The sequence below is a fragment of the Rhinoraja longicauda genome, unplaced genomic scaffold (assembly GCF_053455715.1).
Source record: "Rhinoraja longicauda isolate Sanriku21f unplaced genomic scaffold, sRhiLon1.1 Scf000637, whole genome shotgun sequence".
Classification (NCBI taxonomy): domain Eukaryota; kingdom Metazoa; phylum Chordata; class Chondrichthyes; order Rajiformes; family Arhynchobatidae; genus Rhinoraja; species Rhinoraja longicauda.
In genome coordinates, this window is record NW_027601853.1 from 47282 (window position 1) to 67175 (window position 19894).

The 19894-nt window shown below is 38.8% G+C and overlaps 1 protein-coding gene across 1 annotated transcript in view; it reads right to left on the reverse strand.

The window, feature by feature from the left end:
- LOC144591178 (phosphatidate phosphatase LPIN1-like) overlaps positions 1-19191 on the reverse strand; it is a gene marked incomplete at its 5' end in the record, with an annotated part of 36068 nt that extends 16877 nt beyond the window's left edge. The window contains 11 exons of the mRNA XM_078395467.1: positions 223-309; positions 399-547; positions 1381-1522; positions 2646-2713; positions 4873-4965; positions 10044-10113; positions 10678-10771; positions 14056-14243; positions 14340-14433; positions 16984-17299; positions 19062-19191. Of these exons, the coding sequence (XP_078251593.1) occupies positions 223-309; positions 399-547; positions 1381-1522; positions 2646-2713; positions 4873-4965; positions 10044-10113; positions 10678-10771; positions 14056-14243; positions 14340-14433; positions 16984-17299; positions 19062-19191 (1431 nt within the window). The remainder of the gene's footprint in view (positions 1-222; positions 310-398; positions 548-1380; positions 1523-2645; positions 2714-4872; positions 4966-10043; positions 10114-10677; positions 10772-14055; positions 14244-14339; positions 14434-16983; positions 17300-19061) is intronic.
- Between the last annotated feature and the right edge of the window lie 703 nt (positions 19192-19894).

Consider the following 19894-nt stretch of genomic DNA (forward strand, 5'->3'; position numbering starts at 1 on the left):
GGTTATGAATGGCTCTCAGGAACAGAACCCTGTTGTAACCTGAGGACTGCTTGTTTTTTTATTCTGATTTATTTGTGTAGAATTCAGTTGCTTTCAACTTGAAGAACTTTTCATGCTGTTGCTGGTACAGACTTACAAAACAGACATGAATTTGATCAGAATATACAAGTTAAAATAGAACAAAATGCTGTACACATTTGTAAAAGCTGCAGTAAAACTTACTGGCTCACTTTATGGTAAAGCTTTGCTATGCCTTGATGCGTCCAATCCTTACCAAGTGTGGGTAAGATATGCCCCAAAGCATCAGATCTGTAAAGATATAAAATACTTGTTCACTATTTCACTTATGACATAACTTCAAATAACAGTATATGAAGGCATGTCTGGGTAAAATGCACCTTGTAATTGTTCCATCAATATCAGAAATAACAATTTTGTCATTCCAGTTCCAGAGGTAGATAGTTCCTTCACACCGACATGTGCCCTGGTACTGTGTGGTGACACTGAACACAACATCATTTGGGCCTTCCTTTAGTTGGAGACTTTTCTGTAATACAAATAAAACACAAGTCCACTAATATGGTTTGTGTCAAATGGTTATATCAGTTTTTCTACACTGTGGATTAAACTTTTTATGCACAAAACAAATTGAGTGTGCTAATTGTAATTATAATGTTCAGTTTGAATCCATTAGGCCATAGGTGCACTGTCTCGTCAAAATTACAAACTCATTCTTGGAAGAACAGAAAATAACCTGAATTGCTAACGGACACTGGCTTTTATATCTAAAGAATGAGAGTAGTTGGGGGTCAAAAGTTATGCTACAATTATACGGACCACACTGAAGTTCTACTGAGAGCAGTTCCAGACACCACTCTTTGGAAAGGTCATCCTGGCCTTGAATAGAGTGTAGTGTAGTTTTCTTAGATAGATATAGGGATTCAAAGATTAAATTTGCACATATTATGGTGTCTTTCCTGGAATTCGGAAAAAAAAGTGCAACTTGACATAAATTTATAAATATTAAGAGGGGTTGCTAGGAAGTAATTCTGAGCTGGCAGGGGTGTCCTGATCTAGATATTACTGAACAAGCATATGATGTAGGACTCTTAGCACAATTAGCAGATAGCAATTAAAATCGCTTATGGCATGATTTTTAAACGGACTGGAAGTTCTTTCCCAATATCATAAGATAATAAGGCATAGGGGCAAAATTAGGCCATCCAGTCCATTGAGTCTACTCTGCCGTTCAATCATGGCTGATCTATTTTTCCCTCTCAAACCCCTTCTGCCTTCTCCCTGTAACTTTTGATGCCCGATCAAAACCGATCAATCTCTACCTTCATCACCACAATTACGTATTTTGAATTTTGTACTTACGAGCTGGTCAGAGATGAGGCGAAGGGATTTCACATATGAAACACAGGATGAAGATGAAAGATCGTGATCTTGCTGGCCCACACCACTAATATGGTTGATCATTCTGACATCTTCATCACTTGATGATGATTCATCTTTTAACCTAGCAGAAATTCAAGTGCAGAACTTGACTGACTAGTTACACCAATTCAAGTAACAAAAGAACAAATAACCATATCACCATACCAATTAAACAAAGGCAGTGGAGCCCCCCCCCCCCCTCCAACATCTATCTAATAATGAAACATTACTGTAATAATGAAACAAACTTAAACTACGTTTAAGCATGCTTCTTGAATATCAATTTGACAGTTCCAAATGTCACAAAGATGGCACTGTTACATTAGAAAGTGGAATTTCCCTGCTTCTAAAAAAATATCCATTGGACAAACAGTGTTAACAAAGTTATAATTCTGCCCTGGAACATTCCAATGAAGCATACATATTCCATTTTTATATAAATGGTCTTAGTTGGGTGTTAAATGTGTGTCAGAACTGATTTCATATTTGTAAGTTCTAGATGCAGCTCAGTGGTGTAACACATACACTATGTTTTGGATGCAAGGAGAGGAATTTAAGCCTGCCATTTCCGTGTGGAAACGTCTAATCTTGTCCATGACACAGGAGTGGTGAACATGGCAGAGGCCAGATGTTTCCTCACAGTAGAGGAAGGGTGATGGAGGGGAATGAGAAGGCAGTGAATATAGACTGTTATCTCACAGCTTCTGGTGGGCATTACTGAGAACAGCAGAGGATTGCATCTCCTCTTTTTTTCTCCACATCCAATGTTAGTATTTGGCACAGGAGGTCAAGAATCAGGAAGTGTAACACCAATTATGGTTACAATATCAAAATATGGAACTCGACACATCTGCTATGCCAGAGCTTCATATTTCCTTCTGAAACAATTTTGACAATTTAATCTTCAATGTAATTAGCTGAGTTTTATAAATTGTTGTATTTGAATGTTTAATAGATTTTCACCGCAGCATTTTAAAATATTCACAGAAGTAATTTACAAAAAATCAAGTCCTTCAGGTATTACAGTATTTGGATAATTTGTAAGCTGCAAAGAACAGTTAGTCCCAGAGGTTTCAATAAGATGTTGATATGTCTGTTCGCGTCCTCTTAAAGCTAACCGCATTGATAGTCCTTCAACGGTGACAGAAGGACTCAATTAAAGAATGTTGTCAAAAACAAGAGTCAGATTTGCAGCAGCTACATACCTGCTTCCAGGGAGTGTAGACTGCTGTCTTGCATCCTGTCTACTTTGGATCTGTTCAATTTCTTGTTCCTGTAACAGACAATCTAGACATATGCTTCCCCATTCAAAAATTATATGCAAAGTTTACATTTCCAGCATAAAATTGAACAAGATTGTACACCTACCACAAAGTTCATTGAAAGTATTGCACTACTGTATAATTGAGAGTTTCCAATATGCCATTTGATATCAAAAAATGCAAGATATTCGAATGATAAACAGTCAAACAGAGCTTCAAATAATAAAAACTATTTTAATAACTATTAACAGGTTTTCCCATCTCATAGTTTGTCCTATTCATGCCATAGTGAAAAGAAATATCCACATTTATCACTAAGAGATGCACGGAATCACAACCAATTCCGCATTCAAGCTGCTGATATTCATAGCTGGCACAATTAGAATTGGGTGCAATTGACAACAGGGAATACTTAGCTGAAATCTATGAATATTAAGATGGATCTTATAGGATTGTGCCAAATACAAATAAATAATTTCAAAAGACATTAGAAAGAAATTCCATATAAAATTTACTAATATGTTCACTTATCCATTACTCTCTAATATTGCCCTGTTTTGCATATGCTGAGAGCCAGAAAATAAAGAAAATGATTTTATTATGAGTTATAGTGCAGATCAAGAAGCAGCCTCCTGTAGTTTTATGGCCAACACAATCTCACAGGAGCATATAACAGATGTGTATTGCTAAATTTTGCAGCTGTGTGCTTAATGCCACAAAGGCTGTAAACTTATGCAAATTATAGTCATGTACTTCTTTTGTTTATGCCTACTGTACATTAAATCATTTTGCTAGAAAATACCCAGCTTCCAGCAACATCTGTCATTTGCTCATGGCACTATTTTTTAACTTATTTCAATGTGTCCTAGGAGAAGATTCCAAAATAGGATTAATGTTTTTAAAAAACTGCAATTCAATCTCCTTCATCCTAAACTACCGAAGCTTCTTTCTTATAGATCAATAATATTTATACTGACACGTAGTTTAATTTTGCAAAATATGGGAGGAAATGTAACAAGCAAGATTCCACTTAATTAAGTGCTTTTAATTTATGTTTGATAATCAGCTTCATGTTTTTGAAATCACCAATTTATCAGTTCTTCTATGATCACAATACAAATGAAACATTTAGAGAACGAATCTCCATTTTATTTCATTAGTATCACATTGTTTTTTATGAGACGTTACTCTGAAGGAACCGAGTGCTGCGGTTTCAACATCAGTGACTACACTTTGAAAAATGTTTCTTGGCTTTGCAGCATCCTAGAGTCAAAAAAGGTGCATAAATACAAGCCTTTTTCTATAGAAACTCTAAAACAGTTAGTTTATTGTAAAACAGTTCTCTTGTGCCATCTGGTGTTCATGTCTCAGAACACACTTATTTTACTAATACTATGTTGAATATCATCTTTTTTTTAAATGTCAACATATTTTAATTTAGAACCTTGTGCAATTCATGTGCATAATGTCACCCCAATTAAAGTCCCAAATTTGCATGCGCTTGTCATTAATTAAAATTATATGAATTATATTTTTCCTAAATAAATGCCTTTATAAGTGCACCATTGGAATATGCTGCTGGAATCCAGCAGATTGCACAAGGAACTGAGCATACATGGGTAATGAGCATTCTACAAGGAATCATCTGAAGAGAGATCCCATGAGAATCCTTGACTTGGCTTCCTACAGCCACTCTCCCCCATTTGGACTGCTCCAATATTTTACTGGGCAATTAGCCCAATATAGTATGGTCGAATAGTCCAACACTTCATGAACTCCAGCCATTGCAAGCAAAGATTTGACAGCGGAAGCAAGTTGTGCCGATGACTGTGGGTTTTGCTACCACTCAGAACTGTAGGACCCAGATATTGTCATCAGAATTCAATCCTATCTAATGCTACAGAAGACTTGAAGTTTGAAAAGGGCAAACCTAATAAATATCCAAAATACTGCTCACTACAATGCAGAGAACCTATTCAATTTCTGCTGCCTCCTGGTGTGTGTGTGTGTGCGCATGTGTACGTGTATGTGTTCTTAGTTACTGCACTGACACTCTTCATGATCAAATACATATTTAGCAGGCTGTGATATGCTTGTCAGGTAACATTACTTAAACTATTATGTTATTTTTACTTCAAACTAAGATTGGGAGTAGCACAGAGCAACATACCACTTTTAGACTGGTTTTTTTTCCACGCCATGAAAACCACCACCTGCCTCCTTTCTTGGGCATCTTTTCTTTAATTAGTTTTTCCATTGTTGCCTGTTTTAAAATGTACAAAGGTAACTAATGGAATAAAAAGGTTAACATAAATGCCATACAAAAGAACATAAAATGCTACTCTCCCAAGTGAATGAAATAATAAACATACTGTGGCCACATAACTAATCTCTGCAACACAAAATAGTGTGAACTTGAGTAATGAATGAAGGTAACTGAGGCACGAGTGCTTGAATGATTTAAAAAAATCAAAAGTCATGGCCAAAGAAAGAGGGAAAAAAAGAAAAGGTTAGTTTTGAAGGGTACAAACATAGCAGCATGAAGAATAAAATTTGGCATCTAATCAGAAGTTAAAGTTTTAGTGTCCACATATGAAGATATTTAAAATTATTACTTTGTTTGACTGCAGAATGGTCCATTACGGAATCCATTGAAGCTCAACTATTATCTCATGCAAGATAATATTTTGAGAGTAAATTCGCCTCAAGAACAAACTCAAAATCCAAATGTGGAGAGGAAATCACAGTACATGAATAAACCAATATATTTCTCACTGCGATGCAAGCACATGTTGAATTAGCTGCCAGAGGAGGTAGTTGAGGCAGGGACTATCCCAACGTTTAAGAAACAGTTAGAAAGGTACATGGATAGGACAGGTTTGGAGGGATATGGACCAAGCGTAGGCGAGTGGGACTAGTGTAACTGAAACATGTTGGCCGTTGTGGGCAAGTTGGGCCGAAGGGCCTGTTTCCACACTGTCACTCTATGACTCTAACTCAGCAGGTCAGGCAGCATCTCTGGAGAAAATGAACAGGGTGTTGTTTTGGGTCTGCTTGGCCTGGATATTAAACCCATCACATCCCAACTAAAATAAATAGGACCTGAAAGTCTTATCTAAAAAATGAACAACATTACACAGCTTTCTGGCTACAGCAGAGCTCCAAAGTATACACTGGTGTTGCATGTCCAATGACAAACTCAAGGGCCTTGGAAATTTAGATATCAAATTCCTTTATCCAACAAAATGTCGATGGAAAATAGGTGACCATTTAATCCATGTTTAATTTTACCCCAGTTAAATATATGTATGACAGGCATATATTATGCCTGTCTTATTATCTCTTAAAGCTGACAAGGCAAGCATTAGAAGTTATTTTAGATAAAATAGCCAAAATCAATAATTTGGATTCAAGAAGCAATGGCACAGAACGCACAGTTTGCCAGCAACATGCAATAACCTTCCCAAGAATAAAATGGAGAATATTGTCTGTTGACCACACAGACGAGCATTTCTAAAAGTTCAGAGGCTGGCAAAGAAAGAAAATGAATTAAACTGTCGCTTTATTCGTACAAGTGTGCAGCAAACAAGACTAAATTAAGCCAATAAATCAACATGCAATATATCCATGCCAATAGTTGAGATGGCATAAGGAATTAACTGCCTACTAATTTTGTGCTATTACAGATGGCAACTGAATTCATTTCCTTTCTTTGCAGAAAAAAGTATTAGTTTGCGACATCATGTAGCCATTTTGCTCGGTTTATAGCAAGATCACATGCTAAGTAGAATTATAGGGTCAAGAAGAGAATTTGTAGACTAACTGTGAGCTAGCCCCTGGCCTGGAACATTGATACATGACTTCTTGTCCAGCAGAATATAGATTCAGCCAAGAGTTCAGGACCGAGAACTGGCTGAACCACGAGGCTTCTGCTAACTGAAAACATCTTCAGCCCTCAAATACTGGAGTACAAGGACATCAGCAAGGCTAGCTTATACTTCATTTCCTCTCATCTCCTTCCCCAATCCACCATCCTTCCTAAAATGTCCAACACTTAAATCAGAAGCTCTTAGCAAGCAATACTTCAACCAGTTCTCGTAACTGAACCAATCAATTCTCCAGAGAATAGAATAAATCACGGGAAAAGCAGTCACAAAAAGCCAAATGTCATCTAACGTTGGCTGTGCTACTTGAAACCACACACCACAGAAATGGAGAATCTGCTGAGCATCAAATAGCACAACACAGGAACTGCGTCTAGGGTCCACCGTGGTTGTCAACCATTAAGCTAATATAACAAATTCCATCTGCCTGCACCTGGTAAATATCTCTGCCTTTTCATGCACATGTCAAAATGTCTCATTTCTGCTTCAACTAACTCCAATGGCAGTGCGTTCCAGATTTCCACTACTGTGTTAAAAATGACATCTCACACATTAATTTTATCCCTCCTTCCTCACTTTAAAGTTATGCTCTTTTGTACTTGACATTTTCACCATGGGAAAAGACCGTCTATCCCAGTTCTGCTGCTCATAATTGAATATGCTTCAGGTCTTTCTTCAGCCTCCAATGCTTCAGAGAAAACAATCCAAGTTTGTCCAACCTCTCCTTATAGCTAATGTACTCCCATCCACTTCTTTTGCACCCCCTCCTACGCCTCAACATGCTTCCTTTAGCATGGCAACCAGAACTGTACACAATTCTGAAAATGTGGCCTAATCATAGTTTTATATAGCTGCAGCATGACTCGCCACCTTTTATTCTCAACTTCCCAATCGTATACCTTTGATACCATCCTATCCACTTGTTAGTATTGTAGGAAACTAGAGACTTGTGTCTACGGTCCCTCTGTACATCAATGCCCCCAAGCATCCTACCATTTACTATTATATTCAACTTCCCAAAATGCACCCTTTACACTAGTTCGGATTAAATTCAGTCTTGGTCAAGAAGTCAAGGATCCAGTGGCAGAGGGAATTAAGTCCTAGGTCTAGGAGTTTGGGGATGTGTTTGCTTGGAGATGTTGGCCTTCACAACAAGAGGATTTGAGTAATGAGGTCCTGCAGTTGTACAGGGCCCTGGTGAGACCACACCTGGAGTATTGTGTGCAGTTTTGGTCTCCGAATTTGAGGAAGGACATCCTTGCTGTTGGGGCAGTGCAGCGTGGGTTCGCGAGGTTAGTCCCCGGGATGGCGGGACTGTCATGTGGGGAAGGATTGGAAAGACTGGGCTTGTATTCACTGCAATTTGGAAGGATGAGAGGGGATATTGTAGAAACGTATGGAATTATTGGGGGACTGGACAGGCTGGATGCAGGAAGGATTTTCCCAGTGTTGGGGGAGTCCAGAACCAGGGACCATGGTCTAAGAATGAAGGGGAGGCCACTTAGAACCGAGATGAGAAGGGGCTTTTTCACCCAGAGTTGAGAATTTGTGGGGTTCTCGGTCGAAGAGGGCAGTGGAGGCCAGTTTACTGAATGAATTTGAGGGAGGGTTAGATGGAGCTCTGGGGGCTGGCGGAGTCGAGAGATGTGGGGAGAGGGCAGGCATGGGTTGCTGATTGTGGATGATCAGCCATAATCACAGTGAATGAGGGTGCGGGCTCAAAGGGCCAAGTGGCCTCATCCTATTTTCTATGTATTTTTCTATGTCATTCTTCTGCCCAAATATCCACCCGTGGGAAAAATTGACATTTCACTTGCTTCCTATCAGCCAGCTACAAAGTAGACATACCTTGAGGAGATTTTGCAGTGGAGCAGACAAAATGTGTAGGACAGAACTGCAGATGCTGGTTTAAATCGAAGGTAGACAAAAAATGCTGGAGTAACTCAGCGAGACAGGCAGCATCTCTGGAGAGAAGGAATGGGTGACTTTTCAGGTTGATACTTGGACCATCTCCGACATCTCCCTATCGTTTCTGGATCTCACCCTCTCCATCACAGGAGACTATTGACCGACATCTACTACAAACCTACTGACTCCCATAGCTATCTAAGCTACACTACTTACCACCCTGCTTCCTGTAAAGACTCTATCCTCTACTCCCAATTCCTCCGTCTATACCGCATCTGCGCCCAGGATAAGGTTTTCCCATACTAGATTAACGGAGACGTCCTCATTCTTTAGGAAACAGGGGTACCTCTCTTCCATTGTAGATGACGCTCTCACTAAGGTCTCCTTGATATCCCACAGCTCTGCTCATGCTCCCCCTCCCCCCGTTCACAACAAGGACAGAGTCCCCCTTGTCCTCACCTTCCACCTCATCAGCCATTGCATACAGCAACTAATCCTCCAACTCTTTCGCCACCTCCAATGGGATCCCACTACTGGCCACATCTTCCCATCTCCACCCCTTTTTGCTTTCCACAGAGACCGTTCCCTCCGCAACTCACTGGTCAACTCGTCCCTTCCCACCCAAACCACCCCCTCCCCAGGTACTTTCCCTTGCAACTGCAGGAGATGCACACCTTTACCTCCACCCTCGACTCCATCCAAGGACCCCAACAGTCTTTTCAGGTGAGGCAGAGGTTCACTTGCACCTCCTACAACCTTATCTACTGTATCCATTGTTCCAGCTGTCAATATCTCTACATCGGCAAGACGAAGCGCAGGCTCGACGATCGTTTCGCTGAACACCTCCACTCAGTCCGCCTTAACCTATCTGATCACCCGGTTGCTCAGTACTTTAACTCTCCCTCCCATTCCCATCTGACCTTTCTGTCCTGGGCCTCCTCCATTGTCAGAGTGAGGCACAGCACAAATTGGAGGAACAGCGCCTCATATTTCTCTTAGTTAGCTTATACCCCAGCGATATGAACATTGACTTCTCGAACTTCAAAAAGCCCTTGCTTTCCCCCTCTCTCCATCCCCTTCCCCTTCCCAGTCCTCCCACCAGTCTTACTGTCTCCAACTACATTCTATCTCTGTCCTGCCCACTCCCCTGACAGTCTGAAGAAGGGTCACCCATTCCTTCTCTCCAGTGATGCTGCCTCTCCCGCTGAGTTACTCCAACATTTTGTGTCCAGCCAGCTACAAAGCACCATTGACACAGAAGGGAGAAAATTGGAGTAGGAACAATAATCTGCACAGACCTACAGCGTTCAGTTAAAATACACAAGAATTAAGTTTGAAAATGCCCAATTCACTCCTTGGAGATTCATCAAAACGATACATAATATTTGTACCATTCTGTGGAATGAAATTAGGACATAATGTACAGTACATAATCACATCATACCTTGAACATACCTACACCTAAAAAAGAGGTCAATAAATAATTAAATCCTCCAGTTATTGACTTCTGGATCCCATTTGCAAGGTTACCATTTAAGTGTTAACTTACCATTGGCAATGGTTTCTGGAATGCCTGAACAGCTAGAAGCACAGGAGCAGCTGTTGACCAATTATAATACCTAGTTTTTGTCAACAAATAAAGATAACATTAATATCACTCAAAGTATAGATGTTTAATTAACCTTGTATAATTTTAAATGTGACATACGAGGTTAATTGTACTGCAATGTAGTCACTATACAACTGATCAACACTTTATAAATGAAAGATACTATAAAAATGAACATTATTGTGGCTTATCTTAACAATTCTTCTTGTTATTTGTGATAAATTAGTAAAATGCAATGATATAAATTAACATCTTGCTTCCCACCAGCAATTTCAAATATTCTACAAACTACAAGACCTTAGTTTAAAAATTTTTAAAACACTTCAATAAACTGTCTAGTGCTCAAAAACATATCAATTAAGTCCTTTAACACTTTTGTATCTTTTTAGTGTCCCTTTACTCTGGCAAAACATTTGAGCAATAGAGGGTGAAAGCAAATGCTAATCATGGAATGTTGGTTCTAATTCATAATGGATCTCGAAGCTACTATAGAATCTACTTTCAAATTATAATGCATTATGAGCAATCAGTTGGTGCGAATGTTTTACTTTCTTATTCTGTATGTTCTACTTACTTGCTTCCAATCTTTACCACCAGATTGGGATCATCAATGATTCCTGGATTCACTGCAAACTGTTGATATGATATAGAACGCCTCATAAATTGTTCTGCAAGAACATAAACATTAGTATATTAAGCCTTTTAACACAATGGTAAAACCGTAAGACATTAAGGTAATTTAGTCTACCTTTATTCATCCATCCCCAAAAAAATTCAAGGTTCTTGTTATAATAATGTTTCTTAAAACATTCCAAGGTTCTGTATCCAAGTTATTCCACATTGTGTGAACAGCTTTCTGATATCAGTGCTAAAATCACCACATCAATTTGAACACATGCTCACTTAACCTACTCTCACAATTTAAAGTAATGTTCTAAACTTGGCATTACCATACTACTTCCAGACTTGCCAACATGCAAGACCAGCTCTTTGACTCCAATCGATAGCTTCTCAGTATTACAAGTCTGCCTCCTCTTAGATTGTGGGACTACACTCAAAATGCGATCCCACAAAGTGATTCATGCTCTGAATGTATGGAGCCACTCTGGTTTTATTGGCTTTGTTCATTACTGTCAAGATTTAGTTAAACATGTTAAATATCCATTTTACAAACGATCCCCAATCTTCATTCTCATCTATCCATTTATTTATTTACTTATTTATTTCTCTATTTGATTTTATTTATTTATCTATTTTCCCGGTCAATACAACAGATTGGCCATACAGTTGTGAAAGTTAAATAGTACGAAATCATTGTATCAAAAATAAAGTAATATAATCACAAATGATATTTTCTGACTGAAAAAAGGTGTAGGCAGAAGCCAAAGTTTATTGTGCCTACCCTTAATACTTAACAAAATGTAATTTAAAAAAACACAACATCATAAGTCAGAAGCAGATAAACAAAACAGAAAGAAACACAAATATAGTCAAGAACCATCATTTCTGTCATGTCAGTCATTTCCCAGTGCTGATCACATATTTTGTACCTTTCAAATATAATTTTTTTGAACATTTTCTTTAATTTACACATATTACTACACTCTTTTAATTCATTGTTGCAACTATTCCATAAATCGCCCCTTTAACAGTCAGTCACACATCTATTTTTCACATTTGTCCTTACCCTCTTTTTTTCAAACATATAATTTCCCCTGAGTGGATACCTGCTCTCCCTCATTGAAAACAAATCTTGGATACAGTCAGGAAGTGTTCTTTTGCGCTAAACATTATTTGTAGAGTATTAAAGTCTACTAGGTCCATAAATTTTAGGGCATATAATTTCATAAATAATGGGTTGGTTGGCCAACCCATACTGCCAACCCATAACCAGCCTTACTGACAATTCTTATAGCTCTTTTTTGCAATATAAAGATTGAAAATATTTAATCTATTACAAAATCTATTAGAAAGACATTGTGGATTACGTCTTCCATCACCTCTCTTTCACCCAGAACTTTTACATATCTTATTGATCATTTTCTTTGCCTCCTAAACAATTTGGACAATTACTATATTTTCTTCATTTTGGAGTTGCCTTCTCCCAAGTCTTTGATCTCAACTTCAAAATTACATCAAGCCACAATACAAACTGGAGTCAAGTGGTATCAAGAAAAATCTCTCAGGCACCCAATTTACTATGTCCCATTCCCCTACTGAACTCGCATTTGATAACTGGCAACCAATTTAATGAAACCAGATTTAAAAGAAAGATTTTAGGGTCGCCAAAAATTCTAATATTCCAAAAGATACTGTGGAGACAAAAAAAACGATACTTAAAGACAATATTCAAATTAGTCCACAGCATGAATGTTTGAATTTTTAAAAGAAATTGAGGATATTTTTCTTCATGAAATGGGACATTTTTCTTTTAAAATTTAGTTGTTATTGTCATTTACCCACGATTGATGGGAATGAAAGCTCCCTCAACTTGTGATCTTAGATCATGTCTTTTTCATGAGTATGCTATTTTCACACTCATAGCAGCCATCTCCAAAGCTTTTCAATATTTTTTACCATTTATACTCAATTTTCGGCAGGGTGGCATTGTGGAGTAAAGCTCTATCAGAAACTGGGTTGAGCATGACAAACCCTTTAAAATAAAATTCTGCTTTCTCATCAGCCTCAGTCTCAACAAAATGAGAAAATATCATTTGATTTACCGCATACATTTTCACTGCAAACCCAATATAATGTGTCATAAACTGTACCCATTATGTTTAATTTCTTGAGGGACGTGAATAATGACAGGTAAAACCTACAAAATAAATCTCTGAAATTTCCTCCTTATCCCCCATGGAAATTAATGAAAACCTCAATCCAACAGCAAACTACTCTTCAAGCCGGAACAGCTGGACTCCACAGATGTTTCTGTAATCTCAGTAGCAGAGGATCTACATTGCATCATTAATACCTGTGTATATTCTTATAATCATAAGTTTTTAAACATATATTCTGAAGAAGGGTCTTGACCCGAAATGTCACCCATTCCTTCTCTCCTGCTGCCTGTTCCGCTGAGTTACTCCAGCACTTTGTGTCTACCTATGATTTAAACCAGCACCTGCAGTTCTTTCCTACACCGAACCATATACCCTTCTCGCCTTTCAATGTCAGTTAATCAGTTTGATGGGGGGCTCTTCCACACAATTCATGTGAAGTGATCTGCTAATAATGAGAATCATGCAGTAGATAAGCCATTTAGAACAAAAACATCTACAGAAAGTATCCAAATTAAACATTTTTAAAGCCAGACAAATGTAGGGGGTTGCAACTTGAAATATATCCCCAAAAAAACCAATTTGGGGGCTTGTTACTTGAAATATTTCCAAGGGGAAATATTCTGTGTCTGATTCCTTAAAGGCGTTATTCAAGTCATCAACCAGGCCACGTAGCTCAATGGTTATTACTGAACTAATTTCCAAAGATCTGGAGTATTGATCAAAAGCACAAATTCAAATCCCACTTAACTGTTGGGGCATTTAAATTCAAGGAATTAAATAAACCATGAACACAATGGAAAGACTGGTAAGGATATCCATAAACTGAGAGTTTATGTAAAAATCCCATGTTATTTGCTATTGTCTCCCAGAGGGAAAACAATTGTCCTTAACTGCTTTGGCCTGAATGCAACTCCAGGCCTACAAAAGTCATGAACCAGTAAGTAGAATTAACCAGCAAGCTGGGAGGTAGGCTGAATGGCATCCTCACATGCTGAAAAGTCAAGAATTCACTGGCTCCGACACGAACTTACTTCTGTAAAACAAGTTACAACTACAATGGCAGTTGGCACACCACATTGGTTCATCTACCATTTCTGCAAAGTACACATTTAACAGAACTGGCCTGACAATATTTCTGTGGCAAACAAAGGATTAGACCTTAAAAGTATTACCATTTGTTAATTCTTTGTAGTCATTTAGCCCACCACAGAGCGAAATGGCAATAGTTGGCAAGTCCCCAAGAATGTCAGAGAAGCTATCAACACCACTGTCCACTCCAGAGCTTCCTACTGACTGTGGTGACAGACTTTCCGAATGTACTTCATGTTCTGACCAGTTTCGACCAGCTGCATTGGTTTCACTGCAGAATAAATAATTACAGTATTTTAGCATGTCGGAACATTTACACCTTGATTGAGAGAACTTAAAAGAATATTTATGCATTCAATTCAGTTACCTTTTTGGAAAATAAAGTGCTGCAGCGTCAGGGTTCATCTCTGTGATATCATCTAGGTAGACACCATCAGCACCCAGGTGGTGGCTGCGTTTATCTTGGAACGAGCAAAGAAACAAAGAACAATTACGGGCTTAAGTTTCACCACAACTAAACCAATGCTCACCATCAATAGGAAGTTGCACACAAACTTTCAATTATAACTATTCCTGTAAAATACACGTCCTTTTAAATAAACAGACTATTTTCCCCAACTTCAATATTATATCATCAGCTTCTATGAAACATATCTTGGCAGATTAGTGCAGATGTAAGCTCACTTCATCAAGTGGTCTCAGCCCTCAGACACCCAGCTAACTGAACATAATTAAACATTCTAATTCTCTACACTTTCCCTAGCACCAACCTACTATTTTCAGAAAAACAGATAGGTTTGCAGAAGAATAACATATTTTGTAAATATACTTATTGAGCAGTGGAAAAAGAGAAAGGAGATTTTAGAGAGAAAGGAAACTACTCTTTTGGTCAGGAAATAAAGACGTAAAAAATGTATTCTGATGTAGGAGCTGCAAAAACAATGCAAAATATTGTCCAAAAATAATGAACAGGGCCAAGAACATGGCTACAAAATGCCTTTGTGGTTAAACACCAACAGATCACCGAAGAACACTATTTATATTTCAACAGTATCACCAGATTATGTGGCGTTTCATCTACTCTACTTCAACAGTGCACTCCAGAATGTTTGGAACCCATCATTTATTTAATTGCCTCTGTACTCCACAATTTGAGGTTTGTAATAGAAAAACTCACATGGAGTTAAAGTGCACATTGTCAGATTTTATTAAAAGGGTATTTTTTATACATTTTGGTTTCACCATGTAGAAATTACAACAGTGTTTATATATAGTCCCCCCATTTCAGGGCACCATAATGTTTGGGACACAGCAATGTCATGTAAATGAAAGTAGTCATGTTTAGTATTTTGTTGCATATCCTTTGCATACAATGACTGCTTGAAGTCTGCAATTCATGGACATCACGAGTGGCTGGGTGTCTTCTCTGATGATGCTCTGTCAGGCCTGTATTGCAGCCATCTTTAGCTTATGCTTGTTTTGGGGGCTAGTCCCCTTCAGTTTTCTCTTCAGCATATAAAAGGCATGCTCAATTGGGTTCAGATCGGGTGATTGACGGCCACTCAGGAATTGACCATTTTTAGCTTTGAAAAACTCCTTTGTTGCTTTATCAGTATCTTTGGGATCATTGTCTTGCTGTAGAATGAACCGCCGGCCAATGAATTTTGAGGCATTTGTTTGAACTTGAGTAGATAGGATGTGTCTATACACTTCAGAATTCATTATGCTACTACCATCAGCAGTTGCATCATCAATGAAGATAAGTGAGCCAGTACCTTCAGCACCCATACATGCCCAGGCCATAACACCCCCACCACCATGTTTCATAGATGAGATGGTATGTTTTGAATTTTGGGCAGTTCCTTCTCTCCTCCATACTTTGCTCTTGCCATCACTCTGATAAAAGTTAATCTTCGTATCATCTGTCCACAAGACCTTTTCCCAGAACTGTGGTTGCTCTTTTAAGTACTTCTTGGCAAACTGAAACCTGGCCATCCTATTTTTGCAGCTAACCAGTGGTTTGCATCTTGCAGTGTAGCCTCTGTATTTCTGTCCATGAAGTCTTCTGTGGACAGTGGTCATTGACAAATCCTGACTCCTGAAGAGTGTTTCTGATCTGTCGGACAGGTGTTTGGAGATTTTTCTTTATTATAGAGAGAATTTTCTGTGGAGGTCTTCCTTGGTCTGCCAGTCCTTTTGTGATTCAGAAGCTCACCAGTGTTCTCCTCTTAATGGTGCTCAAAACAATTGATTTTGGTAAGCCAAAGGTTTGGCTGATGTCTCTAACAGTTGTATTCTTGTTTCTCAGTCTCATAATGGCTTCTTTGACTTTCATTGACACAACTTTGGTCCTCATGTTGATAAACAGCAATAAAAGTTTCCAAAGATGATGGAAAGACTGGGTGCTGAGAGCTATCTTATACCTGCATTAAGGCAATTAAACACACCTGAGCAATTACAAACACCTGTGCAGCCATGGGCCCCAAACATTATGGTGCCCTGAAACGGGAGGACTATGTATAATTTCTGTATGCTGTAATTTCTACATGCTGAAACAAAAATGTATAAAAACACCCTTTAATAAAATCTGACAATGTGCACTTTAACCACATGTGATTTTTTTCTATTACAAATCTCAAATTGTGGAGTAGAGGCAAATAAATAAATGGTGGGTCTTTGTCCCAAACATTATTGAGGGCACTGTATGTAATACATGAATCCATTTCTAGATTCTCAACTGCCAAGAGAAAGTATTTTTCAAACGGAGCAGTTTGCACATTTAGGATTAAATAAGACAGAATTACTTTAATTTGATGCAAAGGATTCAGACCTTCAACTATCCCAAATTTTCCCAGTATTTAGTACCAGGATTAGAACTCTAAAACTCATTTCCAGTGAAAGTTAACACCCAAGTATTTAACAAAAAAAATAGGACTATTATTAGGCAGCCCCATTTTACAATAAAATGCCAATGGATTAGCTAGTCCATAATACTTCCATGGAAATCTTACCTTTCTTCTTGGATGGGGAATCAGTTTTATTGACTGGCTTGATCGAATTCTCGGTATTGTTCGAATCCTCATTTTCTTGAACCAATGGAGTAATTGCTATGGGGGGTTCAAAGTGTTCTGAACTACATGTGAAATTGTCCATAGACTGAGACATAATTTCTCCGACTGTTAAAGGCTCAGGTTTCACTAATGGTGGGGGAGTTGAATTGTCGTGAGAATTTACAAATGGGTCACTGTCAATTGTCCTGAAGTGAGTGTTTCCTGATGGAGTAATGTTTACCCTGTTAAGTTCTTCTGCTTTCTGATGAGTAATGAGCTGAAAAAGTATAAATATTTGTTACATTTATCTATCCACAAAAAAGTTACCAAATATTGTTTAATAATCTACAGATGAAGTTTTACTAAGAGCATGTCCACTATTCATTGCTATAGGCACTATCTATGACTGCATTAAAAAAAAGTTATATGGGTGAGAAGGGGAAAACAAAAAGCACAATGAAGAGAAAACCAAAGTGTAAGAGGGAAAATAAATAATAGTGCCACTTATCTGATTTAGCTTGCAACCTGTGTGTTTATGGTTGCAGATAAATCCCAAATGAAAATATCAGCCAATTTTAAAAGATCAGGTTGTAAAACATTGCACACAAATACTTTGAGAGTTTCACTGTCAATCGTACATGGAAGTACATTTTAAATTCAAGATATCAGGTGTAATATTAGGTGCACAAGCTACAGCTAAAATATACATAAAAAGTTATATTTATTAATGTAGAGAGAGATGAAGGGGTATAATGATATTGCACAGAATTCAAGATTTTGGGGTGATGTGGGGCTAAAAACTCTATACTTAAAAAGGTGTTTGTATTCTTACAAAACACCATTATGAATATACTTTCAAAATTAAATAACCTTGAAATCCTTTCCTGATACCTTGGCAGTGTGAAAAATATAGTGTAAGAAAATAACTGCAGATGCTGGTACAAATCGAAGGTATTTAAAATGTTCGTACCACTGGGCTGCAAACTGCCCAGGCGAAATATGATGTGCTGTTCCTCCAATTTCCGGTGGGACTCACTGTGGCACTGGAGGAGGCCCATGACAGAAAGGTCAGACTGGAAATGGGAGGGAGAGTTGAAGTGCTCAGCCACGGGGAGATCCGATTGGTTAATGCGGACTGAGCGCAGGTGTTGAGCGAAGCGATCGCCGAGCCTGCGTTTGGTTTTGCCGATGTAAATAAGTTGACATCTGGAGCAGCGGATGCAATAGATGAGGTTGGAGGGGGTGCAAGTGAACCTCTGTCTCACCTGGAAAGACTGTTTGGGTCCTTGGATGGAGTTGAGGGGGGAGGTAAAGGGATAGGTGTTGCATCTCGTGCGGTTGCAGGGGAAAGTGCCTGGGGAAGGGGTGGTTTGGGTAGGAAGGGACGAGTGGACCAGGGAGTTACGGAGGGAACGGTCTCTGCGGAACGCAGAGAGGGGAGGGGATGGGAAGATATGGCCAGTGGTGGGGTCCCGTTGTAGGTGACGGAAATGTTGGCGGATGATTTGTTGGATCCGCTGGCTGGTGGGGTGGAAGGTGAGAACGAGAGGGATTCTGTCCTTGTTACGAGTGGGGGGAGGGGGAGCAAGAGCGGAGCTGCAGGATCTAGAAGAGACCCTAGTGAGAGCCTCATCTATAATGGAAGAGGGGAAGCCCCGTTTCCTGAAGAATGAGGACATCTCTGATGCCCTAGTGTGAAACACCTCATCCCGGGCGCAGATGCGGCGTAGACGGAGGAATTGGGAGTAGGGGATAGACTTTTTGCAGGAATCCAGGTGGGAAGAAGTGTAGTCCAGATAGCTGTGCGAGTCAGTGGGTTTATCCAACTTCTCCAACTTTAGATAGTTCCTCTGTCCCTCTCTTCCCCTCCCCCTTCCCAGATCTCCCACTGTCTTCCTGTCTCCACCTATATCCTTCCTTTGTGCCGCCCCCCTGACATCAGTCTGAAGAAGGGTCTTGACCCAAAACGTCACCCATTCCTTCTCTCTTGAGATGCTGCCTGACCTGCTGAGTTACTCCAGCATTTTGTGAATAAATACCTTGGCAGTGTGAGGTAGTTCTCCCCAAGCCCAGTGCATTTGCATATTTATTTTTTGTAGCCCTCTTTCCGATGACTTGTTGACCAATTCGGAATCACTATTAGGCGTAGTAGAGCGAAACCTTGAATGACTGTAAGATAATTGAGGAAATCTTCAATGGAAAATTTTCTTAAAAGGAAAATAAACAGCTATCAGTGCGCTATCACAATGTAAACCAATGGCACAATACAAGTTTATACTTATTTAAGTATGGATAGATGGAAGATTGAGCTCACAACTTTTGAAAATGTTTCTTTGCCGCTTTTTAATGAGCTCAACTTTCCTCGATGGAATACAAATGGAAACTTGCACTACTCTATATTGGGTTCAAAATGACCATTCTAACATTTTCAATGTGATGTGAGGAGCTAATTTTCCACGTCTTTGTATTTCTACTGGAAAATTTTGCAGTCCTTTCATGGCTTCTTTAAAAAGACAATATTCAAAAATATTAAATACACTCATTATCTATTAAACATGATATATTAGTAGTTAGTTATTAATGCTCAGATGAAATTGTACCATGGATGATAAGAGACTCATTAACCTGCTCTTTAAATATGTAATTTTTTTTAACATGGATTAAAAGCTCGATTGACTTTTGAGGATTCCTCTCAGCAAACATTTCACTCCCAAGAATTGTTTGAAGGAAGGGATGTAAAAACTGGGCCAGGAAATGTTGATAGATTGAACTACATTGAAATGCCATCACAGGGAGCAAAAAGATATGTACATAGTATGTGCTGAGAGAGAGAGAGAGAATCATTGAGCAGCACATACCAGCTCTCTCTCTC